Consider the following 20,794-nt stretch of genomic DNA (forward strand, 5'->3'; position numbering starts at 1 on the left):
CTGGAGGCAAAGAAGGCAGGTTGCTTTCTGCCTGGTTGGGCAGGAGTTCCTGGTTTTCAATGTTGCCAAAAATGGTCAGGAAAGTTCTGTGCATTGGCGGAAAGAGAAGTTTCCAGTTGGAGGCGTTCAGTTGTGGGGCAGGAGCAGTCAGGAGGCAGGAGCAGGAGGAGGAGGACCCTTGGTGGAGGCCCACCCCCCTCGGGCATGGCCTGGTGCTGATACCTCACAGGATCCTCCTCCCCTCATTCCTCCTGCTCCTCCTCACTTGGCTCCTGGGGATGAGAAGGGGAGAGGAGGGGAAGTGGTTACGACCAGAGGGCTAAGGGGAGTCTGATGACATGTGTCTGGGGAAATGAATGCATGGGGAGAATACCATGGACCCGGGGAGGATGGGGGATGGGACCATGAAGCAAAAAGATGGGGAGCCCCATCCTTTATCTGTTGCCCGGTTCCATTCTCTCCGAGGGAGGGGTGGGAAAAGATTCCACAGCACTGTAGGGAAGCAGGAGGAAGCTCTCCTCCTCAAACCTGATGCTGGTCTTTGGAAGCAGCCCTCCCAGATCTCGCCTGCTGGTCTCCCCAGCAGACGCCACACACGGGTGGTGCCCCCAAGTGCAAGGAGGCCCAGGAGGAAGTGGGGATCAGCAGGTCAGCATCAGTGTGGGTGTGGGCAAGTGTGCAAGGCCTGGATGTCCCATCCACGTAGGTTCCACGATCTGCTGGTCTTGCCACCATCCCCTAACTGCTGTTCAGCTTTGCTGTTTTCCCTCAGCCCCTCCTCCCCCACTGGATCCCCCCAGGATCCACAGGTCCTGTGGTCCAGGACTGTGTCCCTTTACAATGAAGTGTCGCTGAGCCATCCTTAAAGGGGTGAGCATGCGCTCCCCGTGCCGATGGTGCTATTGGAATACATATGGTTAAATATATGAAATGATGACCCCCCAGGAGCAGGAGTGCTGTGCACAGTATTTCTGGAGGTCAGAAAGAAATCTCAGGAGACAACAAAGACAGCCCGGTCTCAGCCAGGGTGTGACAAGAAGTCAAAAACAATGAGACTTTAATTCTGGCTATTGCTAGAAGGAACTCAAGCTGTTTCCCCTTCTGCTGCCTCAGTTTCCCTTTCTGCATGGTAGTACTCCTACTGCTTGGTCGCTGACCTTATGATTCAAAGGTCCTCATTCATAAGTACCCCCCGGTCTTGAACACAGCTCTCCTCTGCCCTCACGGCTTGCAAGAGTGAGCTCACCAAAAAAATCCCATAATTGCTGAGCTCCTGCAAGACCCGAGCGGGCTCTCGCTATCTGCAGACGTTCTGAGGTTAGTTCTAACTTGAGAGACAGTGGCTCCTAGCTGACTGTCTTCACCCACACAGTGTGACTGCGGCCGGGGTCTGACCACGGGGTGAATGATTAATGTGTTAAGTCATTCTTTACGAGCACCTGCAAGGCATTCCGAGCGCATTCACTGTGAAATCGGACACACCGCTTTGGGCATTTAGAAAGGAAGGCTGGAGCAGAATGTCACAAACACCCCAAGGCAAGAACGGAAAGTCTGGAAACCCAGCCCTGACACAGGTGAGCAGAGAGACGGGAAGTCGACATGTATGGGAAAGAAAACAAGAGGCACGTACGTGTGGGTCTCAGGTCCGAGGCCTCGGAACCAGCACTCTCCCCAGGAAAGCCGAGAGGCTCCGCCACGTCTGTGTCGGGAGGAGGGTAGGGCGGGGGTGGGGGGAGCACTAACTGGGGAGGCCCCCGAGCAGAGCCTCTAGGAGGTTTTTGTGGCACCTGCCGTCCAACACCTACATGGAATCAACGGGGTGACTTCAGAAGGTTAAACCTAGAGACTCTCTGCCCTCCCATGGAAGGCACGTGGCCATCACTCACCCGGGCATCAAAAATAACCTCGTGGCACCGAATCCAACCACACCCGGCACCGAATCCAACCACACCCGGCACCAAATCCAGCCACACCCGGCGCCAGATCTGACCACACTCGGCACCACATCGAACAGCGCTCAGTACCAAAGTCAACCTCACCATGCATCAAATCCGACCACACCTGCCACGCAATCCAGCCACACCCGGTATCAAATCCAGCCACACTTGGTACCAAACTGAGGCTCACTGGGCACCAAACGTAGCCTCAGGGCACCAAATCCAACCACACCTGGTATCAAAGTCAGCCTCACCTCGCACCGGATTCAGACACACCTGCCAACAAGTCCTGCCCCGCCCGGGGTCCAGATTCAAAGTCCCTCAGCACCAAAACCCACCTCGCTCACGCTGTAACATTTTATGCATACACTGTCCTCTTCTCAGCCGGATTGGAAATAAGCTACTTGTTTACGATGTGTTTCTGGCAGGCGCTACTACTCCCAAATGCCGGGCTTGAAATTATTCTTAAAAGCCCGTCGGCAGCTCTGTTGCATTGAAACAACTCCTTTTATACACCTAAGTTCTTATTAGGGATTAGTATTTTTTTTTAGCTTCCTCTTGTTATTTTTGTATCTGTGAACTACTGTGGATTAAGTAGCCCCTGAATCAGCTTACCTCTTTGAGCTCAATTTTATGTCAGCAATCTGTCCCACTGTTTAGGGTGATAATTTCAAACTTCGTTTTGAAGAGGGTCCCGACTTGGACAAAGAGTTAGGGTGGCACTTCTGCTCTGTCTGATCTCTGGAGCCCCTGGGGCAGCCCCCTCTTTGCTCTGCTGACATCTGGGGAATCTGCTTGCCCTTTTATAAAAATGACTTTCTTCTGTTAAGATTTTTGAAGGTCAATGACTTCATATAAGGAAGGCATGTAAATCACTTGTACCATAAGTCACACTTCCTAGGATTTCTTTTAAAAACACTTTATTCTGTGCTTCATGCCTGCCATTGGATCATTAATAAATAAATATTAAGAAATACAATTTATTTATCCACTTTCTCCTTCTCTTGATTGCAGTTCTCTAGATGTGGGAGAATAGTGTCCCCATGGCTAGACATCATTTGTCACCTCAAGTGCAAAGAAGCCACAAGCCATCAGGACAAGCATTGTCTGGCTGGTCCACGGAAGGCACCCTCAAGGGCGAGGCATGTGGGAAGAACAGGTGTAGTACCGGAAAAGCTTCTCTCTACCAGGAACTTGCATCAGACCCAAATCCAATCAATATTATTTTAATGCAAGTTCCAACATTTTTTGCCCTCTTATATCCAGGTATCCGAATAGAAAGATGTTTGTTTGTGCTGGGTGTGTTAACAGGAAAACTTTTTACATGTGTGTCTGTTAACATGAAGCTTAAACTTCAGTGAAAAATTCCCCTTGCGGTATTGCTAAAGTACTGTTACTTCATGGGGTCGCTGATGGGGATGGAAGTCTCCCTTAAATTGTTACCAAGACTTCTACCATCTTCCTGACCTCACCAAGTATTCAAAGTCACTGTCAGCTGGAAGGGAGCTCCTGGCTTCCTTCTCAATCTTCACAAACCAAAGTTGACGGACGAGAGAGAGACTAGTAGCAAATCACCATCGTCCATCCCTCTTCCCTATAACGGGCTCCTTAGTGACTTAGGACTTGTCCGTTTCCAAATACCTGCCCCCTTTCCCTGAACAGCTGCACCTCGGCCAGGTCCTCCAAGTGTGGGGGCATGAGGCGGCAGCCAGTCCTTCCCAGATGATGGGGAGGCCCTCCCTTGGTCCGAAATGGGCTGTCTGGCCTGGAGGCTGGCATGACTCATAGGTCTGAATGCTACCACCTAAAGTGGACGCGTCTTAGAGTTGCGAGCAGGAACTGTAAATCTGAGGGCTGTCAGCTGTTTACCACAAGAGTGGGCGAGAGCTTGGGAGGGCGAATGGGGGTCTCGTCATGGAAAGGAGATGACGCGGCTTATTTGGAGGAGCTGCTGATCCTGGGTTCTGTCAGTCTGGTAGTGCTTTCCCCCGGCAAAGGGGATGAACTGATGTGAAACACACTATGGTTCCTTAGGATAATCGCTCCCCTGGCGGTGAAATGCTGAGATGTGAACCGGAAGTGTTGACTTGGGGAGAAAAGGACACATAGCTAGAGTTTCAGACACTGACAATGTAAGCATTTATTCTTGGGAATCTTCCTTTTGGGGATGACAGCCAGGGGGTTAAGGGCAAAACATGAGGGTGCACTATGGAGTAAGTGGCATCGGGCATGGCCTCTGTAATGAGCTGATGCTCCTGTTATCACAGGGAAACCCCGGTCCCCAAAAGCCACTTCTGTTCCTACATAAAAGGAACAACAGATACTGACTAGTTTTAAAACTAAAGGAACCATTCCTGGCTCACGGATCTAGAGACCCCTGCCACTTCTCTCTCCGCCACCGAACGCGAAGAGGTGGCATTTAATGATCTCATAGGTCTCTCTGGTCACAGACAGGATGGTTCTATCCTCTTTCCTTTTTGTTCGTTGTTCCCAAAAATATCGGGGTATCTGCTCCATATAGAAAAGTGGAGGCCGATTTCAAACTGGGTGGTCAAGAAATTAGGGAACGACTGTCAGCTGATCTAGAAACCTCCTGGGGACTAGAGGGCTTTCGATACAGCCCACGCAGACGTCATCCTAAGGACATTCATCCTTCCATCCAGAGACACACACAGGCGCACACGCACTGTCTGGCGCCGCTCGTCTCCTCCCCAGCCTCCTCTGCCATCCTCCACCCTTGCCACCTGCCCCCCACCTCCCTGCCTGCACGACGCCTGGGAAATATGCCTGCAAGATACTAAATGGACTTTCAAGTGCTTCTTTCCAGACTTTCTTTCCTTGGCATAAGTATCTTCCGAGTTAATGCTGCTGTGGTGGGCGTGACTGCGAGAGTTAAGAGCAGTGCTGGGATTCCACGCAAGGCAAAGCTCAGAGGCGTGCAGACGGCAGTGCGGGGCACTCACCCGTGGTGCTCTTCCTGTTCTCCTCCCTGTCCTGCGTGCGAGGGGGCACCAGGGGACTCGGCGGCGTCGGGGGCTGCGGCGTCGGGGGCTGCGGCGTCGGGGGGGCTGGTGCCCGCCTCTTCTTTCTCTGCAGGTCAACCTGGGACCCTAGAGACACCTGGGAAGCACAGAGAGAGGTGACAGTCAGGGTCAGGGCGGTTCTGTCAGGGAGTGGGGTGCGTGTGGGGTGTGCATCTCAGAGAAGCTGGCCTGTGGGACCTGGTGCTCCAAGGAGGGTTGGCAGATTGCTGGGTTCCTTTCTGGCGTCCAGGGGCAGGTGGCAGATGCCCTGGTGTGACAGCTTGCCATGGGGCCAACGAGTGGCCCTGAGGTGGACCAAGGATGCTCACAGGCATCCTAAGACCTCGAGGAGCCACCAGGGGAGCTGGGGCTCTGCCCCACATTGCCTGAAATCCCGTCAAGGGACTTAGTAACTTCCCCTCAGCATAAATACAATAAAGGGGATCCTTTGCCCTTCATTAAATGCAAAAGAGAAATATTCCTTCTGGAAACTTGGCCAGGGGCCACCATGACATGCATCCATGCAGTGGGAGAGCAGAAGGGGCTCATTCAGGGCTCCCTGTGCCCAGAATTCTGCTTGTTCAGGGGAACAAGCATGTTCTCAAGCAGCCAGGACTAGACTCTGTCCACCCATGGGGCACCCATGGGCTGGGATTAAAGTGAAGTCTGCCAGCCTGTGGCTCATGGCGTCAGCCTATGGGACGTCAAGCTCCCACCGAAGACTTGTGCCAATGACGAATTCACAGCTCCGAAAGGCTGTATATGGACTGCATAGTCTCCTCCCCTCCACATTATGACGTTTTCATCCCTTGGGCCTGCCATTTCCTGTGTGTGCATGTGCATGTGTAGAGGGCCTCCTTTTAAATAATACATATTAATTGCAAAATAAATTTATATTTAAAACTCATATAAGCAAAAGAGAAAACAAGTTACTTTGTTAACACTCGGATTCTAACTACTAACAGTTGGCATACATTTTTCTGGTCTTTTTCCTTTTTTTTTTAAGATTTTATTTATTTGAGAGCAAGAATGAGCACAAGCAAGGGGAGAACAGGTGGGGGGTGGGGGGAACAGGCAGAGGGAGAAGTAGGCTGCTGAGCAAGGAGCCCGATGCGGGACTCAATCCCAGGACTCCTGGGATCATGGCCTGAGCTGAAGGCAGACGCTTCACCGACTGAGCCCCCAAGGCATCCCTGGTTTTTAACCTTTCCTTTTCAAAGTAATGTACTTTCAAAAAATAACCTCATATTTCAAAATCACCCTCCTACCCCAATATACAACAACCACCTCTTGTACCTGTACAACTCTGTAGTGTATTTCATGGAAAACATGGCCAGCAGGAAAATCAAGTCACCCCACAAAGCTCTGAGCCTAGCCAGAAGCTCCTGGTCCACTGCCCCCACTCCAGAAAAACCACTTCTTACTCTTTTTCTCTTGATGTTTACTCTGTTTTTAAAAATAATAAGCTTATTCTGCTATTTCCTGATTTCCCTGTGTTAGATACTGGCTTTCTATTCCAGAAGAGGAGGGTTTAGCTCACACACACACACACACACACACACACACACACACACACAGAGTTACTCCTCAGTCTTTCCAAAAATTATGGCACGGGGTTAAATTAACACGATCTCATTTTACATACACAGTTAGGACAGATACAATCCCATACAACAGAACTCTTCTTCAGGAAGAAGCTGAGACATCTCGTTTCTATGTTGACATTTTCCTTCTGGATTGTTTTGATTTCTCTGAACTCAGTAAGTGATTTGTTTTCCAACTTTTTCCCTGGGCTTCCTGGAAATGGCTTTTCCTTGATTCAGCTGTTTTTCTCCTTGTTTCCTGGATCCCAGGCCTTCTGAAAAATTGATTTCCTTGTTATAGTGGGGCTCAGGATGCGTCAGCTTTCTGAGGTAAGATGCACACGAGGTGAATCTAGGAGACTTAGTACTGAAGACTGTTTCTATTCTGGGAGACTGACCAGCCGGTCACAGACGCTGGCTCCGTCTTCTCCATGTGGTCTGCTTCTCGTCTGCCAGCTTTGAGGACCCTCCCTTGCCCCTGGTGCCCTGAAATGTCTGACAGCATGCCCTGGGCTGAAGTGCTCTCCACGTGCGGTCTGGGGTATTTGTGGAACCCTGCAATCTAGAAATCCTGTAAATCTGCGGAATGTTCTAGCATCATTCCTTTCAGATTTCTTCTTCCCTCCATTTTCTCTGTCTCTCCCTGGGTTCTGATTATTGAACACTGAGGGTTTGAAATCAATCTTTCAAATTTTTCTTGAATATTATTACCTAATTAAAAAAAAATTCCGCTTTCTTGGAAATTTCCTTTCCCTCACTGTCCAACTTTTTGAATTTTTAAAACTCCATGACTATGCTTTTAATTTCCAAGAGCTCCTTCCTGTTACATACTTTTAAAAAAGTACCATGTCTTCTTTTCTGGGTACAGTATCTTCTCTTCTCTCTGAGGCCATTTTTATATATTTTGAAGATGTTCTTTTTTGTTTGTTTTTATGCTTTGTTGTTTCCTGCATGTTCCCTTCTTCTTCTCTCTGTCTTAGCTTCTGTCTGTCACATTCGGGCCTTTCCTCAGTTTCTGGTGACCCTTGGCTGATTGCTTATAATTGTGCATTTCTGGGCACAGAGTCTCTTTGACATGCCAATGGGTTTCCCTGCAGGTGCCTGGGCAGAAATCCAGTGAGCTCACTGGGGGATGCCCAAATGCCATATCTGTAGGATTCTCTTCCATGCAGGGGGATTTTCCAGCCTCCTGCCAGGAGGAGGGAGCTGATGTTGCAGAGCGGGAGTCCAGTGGGCAGCCCTGGACCCATTCAGCATTTGCTTTTCTCTTCTCCCAGTGTGCAGCACTCTCCATGTGACTCAGGCCCTACAGGCAGCCTCTCAGATCTTTCTCTTGTGGGGTCTGGCACACCTCTAGCTGTGTGTGGCCAGAGGGTCAGGGGTCTTACTCTTTCACGTATACACATCCACTGTCCTCTGCTCCTTCTGCCCTCAGGTGTGCACAGGAACAGGGACCCCACGGTCCCCACCTCACCAGGCTCTGCTCCCTGCTGCTGGGTCGCTCAAGCCAGAGGTCAACCCTCAGCTGCTTCTGCTTTGCTGGGAATTTGGCACAGTCCACGCAACCTACTTCCTGGTGTCTACTGACCCCTTACTGCTCCTTCTTGCCTTCTCTTTGTCGTAGTGGGCTAATGCTTTGCATTCATTTTAGTGGGGCTTCAAAAGGAGACAGAGAGACTCACACATTTTATCAGCCACATTTCCCTATATATATATTAATTTTTTAATTAACATATAATGTATTATTAGCCCCAGGGGTACAGGTCTGTGAATCGCCAGGTTTAAACTTCACAGCACTCACCATAGCACATACCTTCTCCAGTGTCCATAACCCAACCACCCTCTCCCTACCCCTCCTTCCCCCGGCAACCCTCAGTTTGTTTTGTGAGATTAAGAGTCTCTTATGGTTTGTCTCCCTCCCAATCCCATCTTGTTTCATTTATTCCTTTCCTACCCCAAACCCCCCATGCTGCCTCTCAACGTCCTCATATCAGGGAGATCATATGATAATTGTCTTTCTCTGATTGACTTATTTTGCTAAGCATAATACCCTCTAGTTCCATCCACATCGTCGCAAATGGCAAGATTTCATTTCTCTTGATGGCTGCATAGTATTCCATTGTGTGTGTGTGTGTATATGTATATATATGTATGTATATATTGTGTGTGTGTGTATATATGTATATATATGTATGTATATATATACACGTATACACACACACACACACACACACACACACACAATGGAATACTATGCAGCCATCAAGAGAAATGAAATCTGAGAATACATGTACATGTACATGTATTTATACATATACATATATATGTATATATACATACATATATATGTATGAGAAGAGAAAAGCAAATGCTGAATGGGTCCAGGGCTGCCCACTGGACTCCCACTCTGCAACATCAGCTCCCTCCTCCTGGCAGGAGGCTGGAAAATCCCCCTGCATGGAAAAGAATCCTACAGATATGGCATTTGGGCATCCCCCAGTGAGCACACTGGATTTCTGCCCAGGCACCTGCAGGGAAACCCATTGGCATGTCAAAGAGACTCTGTACCCAGAAATGCACAATTATATATATATATACATACATATATATACATATATATACACACACACATATATACACACATACATATATACATATATATATATACACATACATATATATACATACACACACACACACACACACACACACACACACACACACACACACACACCACATCTTCTTTATCCATTCATCTGTTGATGGACATCTAGGCTCTTTCTATAGTTTGGCTATTGTGGACATTGCTGCTATAAACATTCAGATGCACGTGTCCCTTCGGATCACTACATTTGCATCTTTAGGGTAAATACCCAGTATTGCGATTGCTCGGTTGTAGGGAAGCTCTATTTTCAATTTTTTGAGGAACCTCTATGCTGTTTTCCAGAGTGGTTGTACCAGCATGCATTCCCACCAATGGTGTGGGAAGGTTCCCCTTTCTCTGCATCCTCGCCAGCATCTGTCATTCCCTGACTTATTAATTTTAGCCATTCTGACTGGTGTGAGGTGGTATCTCATTGTGGTTTTGATTTGTATTTCACTGATGCTGAGTGATGTTGAGCACTTTTTCATGTCTGTTGGCCATCTGGATGTCATGAATACCTGTTCATGTCCTCTGCCCATTTCTTGATTGGATTATTTGTTCTTTGGGTGTTGAGTCTGATAAGTTCTTTATACATTTTGGAGACTAGCCCTTTATCTGATATGTCATTTTCAAATACCTTCTCCCATTCTGTCAGTTGTCTTTTGGTTTGGTTGACTGTTTCCTTTGCTGTGCAAAAGCTTTGATCTCAATGAACTGTCAATAGTTCATTTTTGCCCTTGCTTCCCTTGCCTTTGGCGATGTTCCTAGGAAGAAGTTGCTGTGGCTGAGGTCGAAGAGGTTGCTGCCTGTGTTCTCCTCAAGAACTTTGATGTATTCCTTTCTCACATTGAGGTCCTTCATCCATTTTGAGTTTATTTTTGTGTGTTGTGTAAGGAAATGGTCCAATTTCATTTTTCTACATGTGGCTGTCCAATTTTCCCAACACCATTCATTGAAGAGACTGTGTTTTTCCCATTGGACATTCTTTCCTGCTTTGTTGAAATTAGTTGACCATAGAGTTTAGGGTCAATTTCTGGGCTTTCTATTCTGTTCCAATCATCTATGTATCTGTTTTTGTGCCAGTACCATACTGTCTTGATGATGACAGCTTTGTAATAGAGATTGAAGTCTGGAATTGTGATGCCACCAACTTTGGCTTTCTTTTTTCAATATTCCTCTGGCTATTTGAGGTCTTTTCTTGTTCCGTATAAATTTTAGGATTATTTGTTCCATTTCCTTGAAAAAAAAAATGGATGGGATTTTGATAGGGATTGCATTAAAAGTGTAGATTGCTTTAGGGATAGAGGGTACATACCTCAATATCATCAAAGCCATCTATGAAAAACCCACAGTGAATATCATTCTCAATGGAGAAAAATGGAGAGCTTTTCCGTTAAGGTCAGGAACATGATAGGGATATCCATTATCACCACTGCTCTTCAACATAGTACTAGAAGTCCTAGCCTCAGCAATCACACAACAAAAAGAAATTAAAGGCATCCAAATCGGCAAAGAAGAAGTCAAACTATCACTCTTCGCAGATGATATGAGACTTTATGTGGAAAACCCAAAAGGCTCCACTCCAAATCAGCTAGAACTTTTACAGGAATTCAGTAAAGTGTCAGGATATAAAATCAATGCACAAAAATCAGTTGCATTTCTTTACACCAACAACAAGACAGAAGAAGAGAAATTAAGGAGTCAATCCCATTTACAATTGCACCCAAAACTATAAGATACCTAGGAATAAACCTAACCAAAGAGGCAAAGAATCTGTCTTCAGAAAACCATAAAGTACTCATGAAAGAAATTGAGGAAGACACAAAGAAATGGAAGCATGTTCCCTATATATTTTTTAAAAGGCTCTCTGGTAAGCCATGGGATCCTTGAGCCAGAATTAATTCAGTTAACTCCATTAAGATTGCTTGGTTTTGGCCAGTAAAGATTGGACTTCTTGGCACACCCTTCGAGTTTTATCCTTTCTTGCATTTCTTCTTTCTTGTCTTTTTTAGTTTTCTGTAAGTCCCTTTACTGTAACTTCGGGTAAGGAACATATACGATTGGAGGGACACACCAGTTCTAAATTGCTTTCCGGATTTTAAGAATGTTTGTCATGTGTTTAGCTCACCCTGAGTTTGTGATGAACTCACCAGGATGCCTTCAAATAAATGGATAGCAAATCTTTCCACTTTTCTGTTAGTATCTATACGTTGCTTTGGTCCATTGTTCAGTCTTGGGCCCTAGTGCTGGGCTCTCAGGAGACCCTGTTTTGCTATGCCCTTCGTGAGGCACTTCTGGGTAAGGGGTGGGACACTTACGCTAGCATTTATGCTCTCAGACCCTGCCTCTACTCCACCAAGTCACTGATGAGAATGTTGAAAGGCATAGAGCTTTGGCTCTGATACCCGGATTTCTTCCTTTGTGGTTGACATCAATTCATCAATTAATGGTGATTCCGAGACCAGTAATCAAGATGAGACCTAATGGGCAAACTTTTTTTTTTTTTTTTTCTGGAGCTTTTCTTAGTTTAACATGTTTAAACAGAAGTGTTCTAGTAGATGTGCTTACAGACTTCAAGGAAATAGTATTTACATTAGCAGCAAAGATTTAGTCAATATTTACTGGGGTGCCAACTCTATCCCCATACAACTACCTCCAAAGAGCTAATTTTCTTATGTCTGTTTGGTAAAGGAAGAAACTGAAGCTTTGCTGTTTACAGCAGATAACTTGTCCAAGGCCATACAGCTAATGTGTGGACAAAGTCGGTACTCGATCTTTGAGTCCAAGCTCTCCTTGGAAGAAATAACTCCTGCAGTTTGGAATGGAAATGCCTGTCCCTAGCTCTCCATACACAACTAGCGTCCGTGGAGTTCTCATTATCCCACGTGGCAGCCTAGCTACCTACAGGGTGGATGAGAAAGCAATTCATGCTGGGGGGAGTTGCTTTAGAAAAACATTTCTTAGACCTGAAGCACATCTTCTGTATATGTTTCAAGGAACATGTGAAATCGAGGTCTGCCCACTCTCAGGAGCTTGTGCCTGTCATTGTCCACTTCTTAGAACCAGGGCGTGTAGTGGCCCCTCTGGGTGGGTCTGGCCTGTTCTAACATGCCACCTGTCTGAGCGAGGTGGCAGGAAGCTCTCCCCAATCACAGAACCTGGGTCCTTCAGGGCCTCGTCTGTTTAGGAAGCATTCATCCACTGTGGCTCCTTTGGTCTCATAATCTCATTGTGATGGTTACGTGTAAAGCCAGACTGGAGGTCAGAAAGTGTTTAAGGGGAGGGGAAATTCTGCTTTAAAGAGAATGGGTCAGCCTCTCCCCATAAGACACAGAGCCCCCTGCTGCCACCTGCCCCTGCAGCTTGCTCAGGGCGTGGCACTTTGTAGGGGATGCAGGAAAAATCAGTTCATGCCTCTGTATGTGTGTGCACATGTATATGGGTGTGTACAAGTGTCTGTACCTGTGTGTGCACATGTGCATGCATGCACATGTGTGAGAATATGCATGTGTGTGTGTGCACGCACACATGCTCACATGTGTTTCCCACGTTCCTTTACAGATTTACCTATATGAATATGACATTCACATTATTTTTTTTAGGGAAATGGACATATCCCTCTAGGTTTTAAGTGTTTGGGTAAAGGACAGAGACATGAGTAGATCTGAGGGTATATATTACGAAATAAAATTAGTACAGCACAGTACCTTCCAGCCATTTATCTGTTCATTCATTCCTTCTTCCTTCCATCTATCTATCCATCCACCCACCCATCCACCCATTCATTCCTCCATGCACCCACCTATACATATCATCCATCCATCACCCATCCATCCATCCATCCACTTATCCATCCATCCACTTATCCATCCATCCATCCATCCATCCACCCATCCATCCATCCATCCATCATTCTATCCAGCCACCCATCTGTCCATCCATCCATCCTTCTATCGATTGTCCATCCAACCACCCATCCATCTACCCACCCACCTATCCATCCAATCATCTATCCATCATCCATCCACCCATCCATCTATCCATGCACACACCCACCCATCTATCCACTCATCCAACCATCCATTCATCCACTCATCCATCATTCCATCCAGCCATCCGTCTATCCAACCATCCACCCATCCATCCATCCATCCATCCATATCATCCATCCATCCTTCCATTCATCCATCCATCTAAACACTTGGGTACTTGATGCCATGTTCCATGGTAGGGACACACCAGTGAGGGAAGGAACACCAGGTGCATTTCTTCCAGCCACACTGAACTGTGCTTGGCAGTGCTGTCCTGAGTCTCTGCTTCCTGCCCTTCCCAGGATGCCCTTCCTTGTCCAATGCTTCTGTCAGTCTTCTGCCCCTACTGAAATCTTCCTCAGTCTTCAGGAAGCTTGCTAAAATTCTCTGGGTGGGTATTAATGGCCTGTCTTCTATGCTCCAGCAATAGTTGGCTCCAATGTATGAGCAGTGCCTTGCCGGGAGCACCGTCCTTGCTGTCTCCTCTCCCTAGTCCAGCTGGCTGCTACCATGTTGGCTCCCCAACGATCTCCAAGCTCTGAACAGGAAAGGATCTGTCTTATTGGTCTGAATTTCCACAATCCCTAGCCTCATGCTCCTGCACTTTAGGAATCAATAAATGTGTGCTGAATACAAGACAGACTGAAGGAGACATTATATATAAATGTGGCATGCTGTGGAAGGAGTTTATAAATACTGTTTTTCAACCAGGGCCCAAAAGTCCAACACAGCTCTGGCCCCATCTCTCGTCTCTCTCTCTTATTTGAAATGAAAATACCCTACTGTTTTTATGTTGATCCAAATGAAAGTCATATATCTTCACTCGAAAACAGTTTGAATAATAGAGGGGCACATCTGGTGCTAAGTGACATCTTCCTTAACTCTGTCCACAAGAGATAACTTCTATTAAGGCGTGATATGCACCTCCTTAGGCTTTCTTTCTGTGTATCTAGCTACATGAATATTGATAAGAATGAGAGCACACTCTCTTGATGACAGAGGCTTTTGCCACCTATGGGGCACTGTTCACTGCTGGATGTAGATCTCCCTGATGTCCTGAAGACGGGAAGGGTCTACCCTGTGGGGACCACCTACGTTTGTCTGTCCTCCAGGTTTGGCACTTGATTTGTTGTTTTGCTGTCTTTGATTCATTGCTCTTTCAAATTACATCGCAGGGAACAACCTCACCCGGTCATCTTTTTCCACTTTGTTTATTCCATTATGATCCCACTCCATAAGCCCCCTGGTGCACTAGCAATATGATTTTTAAATGAACTGAAATTGGGATCTAGAAGAGATACCCACCCTTGCATGTTCATGGCAAAGCTAGTCACAAGCCAAGACATGGAGAAACCTTAAGTGTCCATTCACAGTTGGATGGGTAAAGCAAATATGGGATATTCATACAAGGGGAGAGTACTCAGCCTTAAAAGGAAGGGGCTTCTTAAGGGTGTGGCAACGAGGATGGGCCTGCGGGACGTTATGCAAATGGAAACAAGTCGGGTAAGTGCATAATTGCACTTACAGGAGGCATCTAAAGCAGGCAAACTCATGGAAACAAAGTGCAAGGTGTTGAGTGCCAAAGGCCAGGAGTGGGATGGAAACTACCAGTCACTGGGCCTGAACTCGCCATCAAGCCAGGTGAAGAAGCTCTAGGGTTGTGCTGTGCACCCGGTGTGTGCAGAAACATAACCTACTATGCACTGAAACACTAATAATAAGCGTGGATCACTCATGAAGAGCTCTTTCCACAATAAAACACAATCTGAAATAAACACAGGATATGCGCAGCCCAGTAGGTCCCCAGCAAGACTGTATCCACTTAAACTCTTACCAACGGCCTCTTTCTTCCCACTCAGCAAGAATCGGTGGAAAGTGTCCTGATCCCTTTAGAAAAACCTGTGTTCTTTGACTATAAGCATCAGCAATTTTTAATGATACCTGTTTATCTGGGTGAAAGAGAGAAAGAACCATTTGTTCACATGGGCCAAGCTTTATTCCTTCTTCCTCTTGTCTGTGGTCTTGGCCTTTTCTTAGCAATCTCCCCTAACTTACACATATGCTGTGAATATTGTCCCTAGTTCATCATGGGCTTCTAATTTTCTGTACTTTACTCTTTTAGAATGTAAAAATTTATCTGATTCAATCTGTCAGGTTTTTCCACCTTTTTTAGGGGAGGGTTGGTGGTGGATTCTAATCCTGTGTCATCCCAAGAAAGGAGATTCTTGCTTCCAGATTAAAAGATCCCTATTGCTTCAACTACTTTCCTGGTTGAATTTTTTATATTTTTACTTTAAATCAACTTGGACTCAATTTTGGTCTGTGTTCTACATGTTCTCCACAGGTTTAAATGAGTTTACAACGCAAGTGAGGTTTGTTTCATAAATTTGCAGGTACCTTCATCACCATACAGCAAAACCCAGTAACAGTCCCCCAGAACGAGGGGTGACTCATGTTTCCTGCACTAACTGAGGCACTTCTCCCATGGAGGATCTGGTCTGATGGAAATCTCACTCCTCGGAATCCAGATCCCAGGGGACCCACTCATGCCTGGGGCAGGCTGCTGGAGGCACCCTGCCTACCTGTCTGTCCCCATGGGCACCTGATCTCATCTCCCCTGAACAGTAGATCCGACGTGTCCTGCAGAGGGTAAGGGTTGAGTCTAAGACTAGAGAGTCGTTAGTGATGAATTCTAGACAGCCTCCTCTCTGAACTGCTTAAATAATTTCTAGAAAAGGGGATTCATACTTAAAGAGACATGTCTTTTACCATTCGAAGTAGGTATTTACTATGTTCTCATCATTTAGGGACACGAGGACATCAATTCTTTAGTATGATGAGGTTCTCTGGATTAAAACTTAAACCTACACTTTAACCTCTTTCTCTTTAACAGAATGATTATTCACATATAATTTTCTTTCAAATCCCCTGGTACTTTTAAGATGAACAGCACAAAGATTATGAACCAGAATAGCCTAGAAAAGCACCTCAGCTTTGATTCACTGCTATGTCCTTAGTACCTGGAACGGTCCTTAGAACTATTTAGGATACTTGGGACACGTGGGTGGCTCGGTCAGTGAAGCATCTGCCTTTGGCTCAGGTCATGATCCCAGGGTTCTGGGATTGAGTCTCGCATCAGGCTCCCTGCTCAGTGGGGAGCCTCCCTCTCCCTCTGCTTATGCACTCTCTCTCTGTCAAATAAATAAATAAAATCTTTAAAAAACCCTGAATATTTGGGATGCTCACTAAATGTTCACTGAATGAGTGGATGTTGTTACCAGAAGTACCCATGTGTTTAAAGCAATACTTTTTTTTTGGACAGGCACACTTATCTGATGACTTTGCGAATGCTGTTAATGTCTCAGACATTATATTCGCCACTGAGAGTAAGAGGTGAGCGAGACAGACAGGACCTTAGGGCTGGTTTTATTGGAAGGGCTGTGGGCAATGATCAGATTTCTGGCTGAGGTCCCTGGGCAGATGATGGAGTTGCTCCTTGCTACGGGAGAACAGCTGTGGAGAAGCAGGTTTACGTGGAAGGTGAGGCTCTCAGCTTTGGACAAACGGATAGGGACTTCTGGTGCTATCTGTGTAGAGAAGAGGCTGGAGGTGTTCAATGGAGAAACTTGCATAGAAATAGCATGAAGCCAAGCATGGATGGAGTTAGCCGAGGAGAATGTCAAGGAACAGAAAGGGGTAAAATCATATATAACCCTTAGACAGTCTACCTTTCATGGAGCAGGTATAAAATGGAAGGCTCTGGAAGGTGGAGCTGGAGCAGGAAGTGACAGGGATGGTCACATGTCACAGAGCTTGGGTAAGATAAGGACAGAGAGCATCCACTGGGAAGGAAACGTAAATGCTCCCCACAAGGAGCACGGGCCCCACACAGTGGATGGAGGAGCCCCATGGGGCGGGCAGGTGGCAGTCCCAGCGGGGGCAGCGACCGGGGTCAAATGGGCCAGCACGGGGACAGTGTGGACTGAGGGTGCCTTTGCTCGGGGCATTCAGGGCTGCCCCACAGACCACATCCCTTCACCACCGCATATCTTCAAGGTGATTTCTTGAATCACTCATTAAAGCTACACAGGCTTTAATGCCAGCTTTGTGCAGAGACTCCCAGACTTGCAGTCAAGCTGGGCTGCCCTCCTGGGCCCCGCAGTGCTCACTGACAAAGGCACCTGCACACAGGCATCTTCCTCTGTCAAAATCCAAGTGTGCTTGGTTTTCTTCCCCCAACCTGCCCTTCTGCCAGTCTCCTCTGCCCCAGGTAAAGGGCAGCTCCACTTGCTGGGAGATGCTTGGAGTCTGGAGTACCCACCCCCGCCATGTGCGGTCCTTCTCCAGTGCCACTGTCCTTCTCGTCATCTGTCACCTGACAACTGCAGCAGCTCCTAGACTGCCCCCTGCTTGCACCCCACACCCCTCCCACACGGCGGAAGAGCCAGCCCCAGCTCTGTTCAGGGCCAGCAAGCACTTTCCAACTCCAGGAGAAATGCCTCCATCACTCCACGTTACGCTGCAATACACATGGTGGGGGCAGGTGCAGGCATCCCTGCGGGGTCCACGATCCTTTTTCTCTGGTTCCACATAAAGACTCACAAGTGGGATTGCTGGAGCACACAGTGATTGTCTTTCTAATATTCTGAGGACCCTGCATGCTGGCTACACCAGTGTGCGTTCCCACCAACACTGCACGAGGGCTCCCCTTCCTCCGCATCCTCGCCAACACCTGTTGTGTCCTGCGTTGTTAATTTTATCCATTCTCACTGGTGTGAGGTGGTATCTCACTGTGGGTTTGATTTGTGTTTCCCTGATGCCAAGGGATGTGGAGCATCTTTTCAAGTGTCTGTCGACCATTTGGATGCCGTTCGCAACAACATAACATATGCTAAATACTGGGTTAAAAAAAAAGTACAGCTGACCCTTGAATAATGTGGGACTTAGGGCCTCTGGCCCAGGCACTGTTGGAAATATGCATGTGACTTCTGACTCCCCATAACTTAACTACCAATAACCCATAGTTGACAGGAAGCCTTGCCGGTTACATAAACATTCGGTAACCACCTATTTTGAATGTTATGTGCATCACACACTGTGTTCTTACAATAAAGTAAGCTAGAGGAAAGAAAACGTCACTAAGAAAATCCCCAGGGAGAGAAAACACATTTACGGTAGTGTATTTATTGAAAAAAAAAAAAAAAATCCATGGTGTTTCAAACCCGTGTTGTTCAAGGGTCCATCATAAACTAATTAATCTTGAGGACATTACGGTACGTGAGATAAGTCAGAGATAGACAAATACAGACAAATACGGTATGCTGTCACTTATCTGTGGGATCTAAAAACGCCAAACTTGTAAGAAAAAGAGAGTAAAGTGATGATCATCAGGGCCTGGGAGGTAAGTAAATCTGGGAGATCTACTGCACAGTACCGTGAATACAGAGCCCCATGCTGTATCATAATCATTATATCTGTGCTAAGAGACCAGATGCTTATTGTTCTCAGCACACAAAAAAAGCAACGATGATTGTGTGATGCGATACAAATGCTTTTGCTACAATGACAATCATTACAGTATATAAATGCCCCAAAGCAATGTACACCTGAAATTTATACCATGTTATAGGTCAAATACATTTTAACTGCAAAAGAGGGAAATGCCAGAGTCCTGACTGTGCTGGCGTCACCTGACCCCCCACTTCGGAGTCCCCTATTCTCTGCTCCCAAGTTGCCCCTGTCTGTCCCCAGGCTGCCCTTCCCCTGATGTGCACTCTCTACCCTTGCCCTGGAGCCCGCTGACCGGCCCTGAAAGCTGCCTGCCATCTGTCACCCACACCCACTCACCTGCTTTCTCTTCCAGATGCATTACTCTTAAATTTCTGTGCACTGGTTGATGGTCTCCTGCTCTAGAATAGAATCTCCAGAAGAGATTGTTACTTGCGCTTTCTCCACACCTGCTACAGTATGTGGCACAAAGTGGGTGCTTTGGACATATTGACTTACTGACTGAAGGAATGAATGAGTATACTCATAAATGCTGCTGGAGAAACCCAGGAGAGGAGCTGTGCAGGAGAGAGGTAAGGCATGCAGGCTGGAAAGTTCTCTGGGAAGAGGGAGGCCATGCTGGGGTGAGATGCTGGAGGACCAGCCCCTCTGATGCCAGCGGCATCCTTCCCAGGCCCCCAGCAGACACAGCAGACAGAAAGCAGGTTGCCTGAGGGGAGGGGAGTAAGCTCTGAGGAGAGGGGAAGCTTCGCCCCCGGTGACAGGGCTGTGGACAGACTTGCATGTCGGTGGGGACCGGGCTTGGCACTTAGGGCAGCCCCAGCTTGCAGCACCACGTGACCAGGAGTCCAGCCCGGGGACAGCAGGGCTGGCCCAGCTCTGGGCTTCTGGGCATGTGCAGAGACTGTGCAAGGACCCAGATAGGCCATGATGATGTTGGCCACAGAGCGGTGCCTTCAGGGAAGGAAGCGGAGGGAGGAGTAAGGAAAGAAGCAGAATTCCAAGCCAGGGGCACTGGGGCAAAGAGCATGAGGGAGGCCCCAGAGCCTGGTCTGGGCTTGCCCCATTGGGCACATCTCTGTGTTTGCTAGTTCCTGACAGTTGACTTATTTACATCGCTTTGATTTTCCCAAGAATGTTTCCCTTCCAGCATCGCTCAGGACAGCCCCCAGCTTCATCCCGCTAGTCATCTGCCCTCCAGGGGGTGAAGCATACTGGCCCCCTCCTTCCCTCTGCAGCTCTCCGGTGTTCCTATTAATGCTCCATTTCCTTCTGGGAATTTGGGGAGGGGTTCAAGGACCCAGTGACATTGCATCCTGAACTTTCAGGAAGCATTTGGGGGCCCTCTGCCCCTTGCAGTGTTCACAAACCCCACCACAAAGAATATAGTCCACCCTGGTCACCAGTGAAATGGAACAGACAATGCAAGGACTCTGAATCTTAGATTTCCCTGTATCGTCTTCCCCTCAAAAGTTCATCTTTCTGTCCAGCGGTATATACTACCATTTTATTTTGGTCACTGTAAATAAAATAATAAGGATCTTGTGTGAGCAAACAGCACCCTTAATGTAAGCAGTGCCCCGGCTGGGTGTCATCTGGGTAAATAGATGGGGAAAATTCAAATTCAACTGATATGCAGCCACTTTCCTCCTAAATTACTGAAAAAAAAAAAAAATTCTTCCAGGAACTTCCAAGCCACACATCATAGACTTACACCCAAGATGTGGGAATTTTTTTCCCAGTATGTAGCCCAACTCGGGGCTTGAACTCACAACCCTGAGATCAAGATCTGAGTTGAGATCAAGACTCGGACATTCAACCCATGAAGCCACCTGGGTACCCCAAGATAAATAAAAGTTCTCCATATTTCTGCTCCCTGCAATTCCAGTGTCCCTCAAATGTTTTGGAATTCTGTTTTATCTGTAGGCTTCTGAGAGAGAATGAACAGATTCCAGCCAAACTCTGGTGTCTTGGTCACCCACGCGACCCCCTTTGGTTATTTATCTTCCCTCCGCTGAAGTGCAAGCTCTCTTCACAGGTGGGGACAGGCAAGCTGCCAGCGAAAATG

At 47.2% G+C, this 20,794-nt stretch overlaps 1 protein-coding gene across 7 annotated transcripts in view; it reads right to left on the reverse strand.

The window, feature by feature from the left end:
* COBL (cordon-bleu WH2 repeat protein) overlaps nucleotides 1-20,794 on the reverse strand; it is a 260,852-nt gene that overhangs the window by 60,404 nt on the left and 179,654 nt on the right. For 4 of the 7 annotated variants that reach the window (XM_046020832.1, XM_046020833.1, XM_046020834.1 and 1 more), the window contains exons 8-9: nucleotides 4,901-5,057; nucleotides 1,631-1,801 (exon numbers count right to left, since the gene is read on the reverse strand). In XM_046020832.1, the coding sequence (XP_045876788.1) occupies nucleotides 1,631-1,801; nucleotides 4,901-5,057 (328 nt within the window). The remainder of the gene's footprint in view (nucleotides 1-1,630; nucleotides 1,802-4,900; nucleotides 5,058-20,794) is intronic. The other 3 variants (XM_046020837.1, XM_046020838.1, XM_046020839.1) reach the window with 1 other exon arrangement.

This window comes from Meles meles, chromosome 10 (assembly GCF_922984935.1).
Source record: "Meles meles chromosome 10, mMelMel3.1 paternal haplotype, whole genome shotgun sequence".
In the NCBI taxonomy this organism is placed as follows: domain Eukaryota; kingdom Metazoa; phylum Chordata; class Mammalia; order Carnivora; family Mustelidae; genus Meles; species Meles meles.